Source organism: Octopus bimaculoides, chromosome 30 (assembly GCF_001194135.2).
Source record: "Octopus bimaculoides isolate UCB-OBI-ISO-001 chromosome 30, ASM119413v2, whole genome shotgun sequence".
Classification (NCBI taxonomy): Eukaryota; Metazoa; Mollusca; class Cephalopoda; order Octopoda; family Octopodidae; genus Octopus; species Octopus bimaculoides.
The window spans coordinates 6,399,610-6,404,564 of record NC_069010.1 but is presented as its reverse complement, the minus strand read 5'-3'; the positions used below and the strand labels follow the sequence as shown (position 1 = coordinate 6,404,564).

Genomic DNA, 4,955 nt, shown 5'->3' with positions numbered 1-4,955 from the left:
ATATATATATATATATATATATATATATATATATGCGGATATAAGGTTGTTTGTGAAAGACCAGCACTTGCCCATGGATACCAGCCTCCCTTCTCCACGCCACTGGTGTTATCCACGGGAAAGGCAAAGGGGCCGATACAGCTTGGCACCAGTGATGCTGCAATTCATTTCTACAGCTGAGCGAACTGGAGCAACGTGAAATAAAGTGTCTTGCTCAAGACCACAACACGCGGCCAAGTCTGGGAATTGAACTCACTACCTCATGAGCCTGACACTCTAACCACTGAGCCATGCACCTCCACATATCAATTTGTCATTGAATCTCATAAGTAGTTCCCTTCTGAAACCACACACTTTATCCAGCATCCTTTCCATTGATGTAAGCATCCCTTGAACTTGTTGCTTGGGATAGTGAGCATCTACCTCATTGCATTGGTCTGGAATCTTGTTGGGGATCTTCTATTGTGAAGATTGAGCTTTGGTTTTGAGGTTAGAGCCACAGACCCAGAATTTGTCACTTGCCATGACTATTTTCAAAATAATGATGTCCATCATTCCCAAATGGAATTGAAGATGAGAAGATGGAGACAAAATGGAAAAAGGTGTTGACCCAGAGTACGGTGAGAGAGGTGTGTCGGAATGACCACTCTGGAAAATAGAAGTTATTGCTTAGTTCCAAAGGATACACACACACACACAAACATTTCAGTTTCCCTGCTACTTACTTCCAGTGGTGATCCTGTATAAGCCAGCCAACAGCACAAGTGGACATCACCAAACATATTAAAGCTGAGAGAATACTTTTGGTTAATTTGAACAACCAGTGTAAATTCTGTAAAGAGAAAAAGACACAGATAAAGAGAGGACACATTTACACACACACATACACACTGCTGGTGCCATGTAAAAACACCCGTACTGGTGCCACATGAAAAGCACCCAGTGGAGCACTCTGTAAAGTGGTTGGCGTTTGGAAGGATGTCCAGCTGTAGAAACCATGCCAAAACACATGGAACCAAGGCAGCTCTTTAGCTGACCAGCTCTTGTCAAAACTGTCCAACTCATACCAGTATGGAAAATGGATATTAAATGATAATGATGATATCCATCACTCCATCTTCTCCACCCACTGTTCCTGGAAGGCTTGTGGGGGTAGACTCCTCGGGCACTTTGTCCTTATAGTCTTATAAAATGAGGTGAGGGAAAGTGTTCATGCCAATTGTGTCCCATTAATAGATACTCTCTCACGCTTTCTCTCTCTATCTTAATCTCTCTCACTCTCTCTCTCTATCTCTCTCTAGTTATGTAAAGTGTAGGTTTCTGTGAATGCATGCAGCTATGTTGTTTCATACTATGTTCTAACCAATGATGCCAAAATAATTTTACTAAATTCTTCATTGCTTCCAACATGAATTGAAACTAAGCAGTGTATTCAAACAGAAATGTGGTTACAAAAGGTTAAATAGATAACACTCACCATTGGTCTGACACTTTGCTGGGTAATGGTACAGTACTGGTGGAAACTGATCCATGGTCCAAAGATCACGGTACCAACGTTGAACACATAACCGTGGTACTGCCAGATGTCTGGGAGGAAGCTGACTGCAGGGTCACTGACATCAAATGCTAATGAGATGATTTTCATTGACATAATCATCTGTGAACCTGTCGATGAGGGGAAAGATTCAATGCGATTATTGGAATTTGAAGTGACCTTTGGTGATTATTGTTGTTTAATAAAGAAGGAAGGTGAAGGAGCAATTAAGGAGTAAATAAAAAGTAGCTAGTACACTCTGTAAAGTGGGTGGCATTCAGAAGGGGATCCAGCCATAGAAACCCTGCCAAAACAGACAACTAGAGCCTGGGCAGCTCTCTGGTTGGCTAGTCTCTGTCAAACCACCTGGCTCTTGCCAACATGAAAAACAGAAGTTAAAATGATAATTATGATGATATTGATGTAGATCAGAACTCTTTACAAAATTCTGCCACTACCACAAGTACCTGTTAAGATTTTGGAAATACATATCAGCCACAAGTTAACATTAATCTATCAAACACTTTCTTTTTATTTACTTTTGGATATCTTTTTCTCTCCCTACTCGCATCAACATTATCATACTACTACTACTACTACTACTACTATACAATGTATCATTTTCCGTGATCTAAGTATAATTTCTAAAACTTTTCTCACTGTTTTATTGATTCTCATATCTGCTTTAACTTTGTAAAATCCAAAGGAAACTACTCAGTAGAGATAACAAGGTTTAATAGAGTTGTCACCCATGCATATATATATATCTGTTTATGTATGTGTGTGTGCGTGTCTATGTATGTGTGTATGTATATATATATATATATATATATATATATAGAGTTATTAATATTTCTAAGTCTCTCTAAAGGAGACTACGGCAGCGGTACTGGAAATTAATAGTTATCGCCAAGCCAACATGGCAGTCCCAAAATTAGGACGAAAGCTGCCGTGAATTAGCTCCAAGAAGCCATCGCCTCTAGCTAGCTATGTGACACACGAAACCTGTGTACTAATCCATGGAGAGCTAAATGATGATGTTGATGATGACGATATATATATGTGTGTGTGTGTCAAACAAACAAGAGATGAGTGTTCAATACAAGAAACGAAATTTCTATCTCATGACTAGTTTCATGCCACTGCATTCTACAGGCAAGAACGTTCTTCACTGAAGATCATAGAGACACCAAACTCTATTATTAGACTCACTTTACTGCAACTGGCGGAGATTCATTTATCAATACATTGTTATCAGCAGCAGCTCCCAAATACAGCTTTGAAAGAGAGACTTTGCTACTTTTGTTATCTCTAGCAGGGCTGGGGACCGTTTATTAAACAGATAAGAGCCAAGATGTAGAGAGAGAGTTCCTTGTTTGACTTACCCCTAACTTTGTGCCACGAGGCCGAATCCACAATAAACAGCTCCCTAATGATACAAAAACAATGAGAGTGAGAGACAGCTGGCAGGGAGACATAAACAAGATCCCCAGAATGGGAAAAATCTGACTGACTCAGACATATACAGACACACACATATACAGACACACACATATACATGCTTACACAAAAATATATGCATGCATACACTCGCATATAGATATCAATATATGCACCACCACCCCACACACACACCCATATATAGGCGGCGAGCTGGCAGAAACGTTAGCACGCCGGGCGTGATGCTTAGCGGTATTTCGTCTGCCGCTACGTTCTGAGTTCAAATTCCGCCGAGGTCGACTTTGCCTTTCATCCTTTCGGGGTCGATTAAATAAGTACCAGTTACGCACTGGGGTCAGTATAATCGACTTAATCCGTTTGTCTGTCCTTGTTTGTCCCCTCTGTGTGTAGCCCCTTGTGGGTAGTAAAGAAATAACACACACCCATATATATGTATGTATGTTAGGAGGCACAAGCACTTACACATGTATATACATGGTGGTAACTTCCACCTATCAAATTCAATTATAAAGCTTTGGTTGACTCAAGGCTATAGTAGAAGACACTTGCTCAAGGTGCCATGCAGTGGGACTGAACCTGAAAACACCTAAAGCTCCATGAGGCTCCGGCAAGGGGTGGTGGCGACCCCTGTTGTACTCTTTCACCCCAACCTTCTCTCACTCTTTCTTCCTGTTTCTTGAGTAAAGCTGGTGGGGGGAGAACACATACGCCATAGAAACAGGGCCCATGAGCCTGGCTAAGCTTTAAAAGAGCGCATAAATAATAAAAGTAAATAGTCAATTACATCGACCCCCAGTGTTCCACTGGTACTTAATTTATCCACCATACACACCCACACACATATACCCTCACATACATTTATACATAGATGCATGCTCACATATAGATAAGAATACATGCATACAAACACACACAGATTATACTATTGTAGTGACTTCTTATAACAGACGACTGTTATATGTTCAATGTCCGGAGTTTTATCCACGCATGCGCAGGGACTAGTTCCGGAAGGAATACAGGAAGAGTCTCATGCGCATGCGTAGAGTTCGACACCCAGCTTTGGCGCCTTTTCTCAGTCTCTTCGTTGACTGATCTCCGTCGAGCCAAGATGTCCAACAGAGCTCTCTCACATGTCAGCACCAGAGCTTCACAAATAACCACGGAAATCATTCAGAAGGCGTCTCAGTAACCGAGGGCGACGAGCTACCGAATTCCCTCCAAGCGTGAACTGAATTCCACTGTGAATAAATATTGTTATGTTGTTCAGAATCTGCGTTCCGTTGTTTCTTCTAGAAATTTAATGTACGGAAGCGGTGTACACCTAATGGTGTATAACCACTTCCCTACACTATCATCTCTCTCTCGCACATACACACACACGCGTGCAAACAAAGAAACATCAACTTACAGCAGGATAATAATCAGTACCACCGAAGCCGACACACAGATACCACAAAGGGGCCGGCACTTGAACACGGTGATGGTGATGACAAGGTAACCGAAGCCGGCAGTAATGAGCAGATAGAGCATGGTGGAATGGAAGAAGTTGTAGAGGATACTGAGTCCAAACAGACCACTGGAAAAATGGACAACTGACCTCTGTATGGTGGTTTCACTGCGACCTAGAGAACAAAGGAGAGAGAGAGAAAGAGAGAGCATAAGAAAGACCAATTGTAAGAATAATAACAGAGTGGGAATAGCTACATGGTTGAGGGTTGGCTCTGACACTCCATCACAACCATCTTTATCACCTTCCCAGTTAATCCCACCTACCCTTACTCTTTTACTCTTTTACTTGTTTCAGTCATTTGACTGCGGCCATGCTGGTGCACCGCCTTTAGTCGAGCAAATCGACCCCAGGACTTATTCTTTGGAAGCTTAGTACTTATTCTATCGGTCTCTTTTGCCGAACCGCTAAGTTACGGGGACGTAAACACACCAGCATCGGTTGTCAAGCGAT

The 4,955-nt window shown here is 41.8% G+C and overlaps 1 protein-coding gene across 1 annotated transcript in view; it reads right to left on the bottom strand.

Moving 5' to 3' along the window:
- The window catches only part of LOC106871820 (protein-serine O-palmitoleoyltransferase porcupine), a 43,743-nt gene that overhangs the window by 20,883 nt on the left and 17,905 nt on the right, over window positions 1–4,955 (bottom strand). Inside the window, exons 4-7 of the mRNA XM_052978113.1 lie at window positions 4,404–4,617; window positions 2,920–2,963; window positions 1,478–1,665; window positions 726–832 (exon numbers count right to left, since the gene is read on the bottom strand). Coding sequence (XP_052834073.1) covers window positions 726–832; window positions 1,478–1,665; window positions 2,920–2,963; window positions 4,404–4,617 — 553 coding nt within the window. The remainder of the gene's footprint in view (window positions 1–725; window positions 833–1,477; window positions 1,666–2,919; window positions 2,964–4,403; window positions 4,618–4,955) is intronic.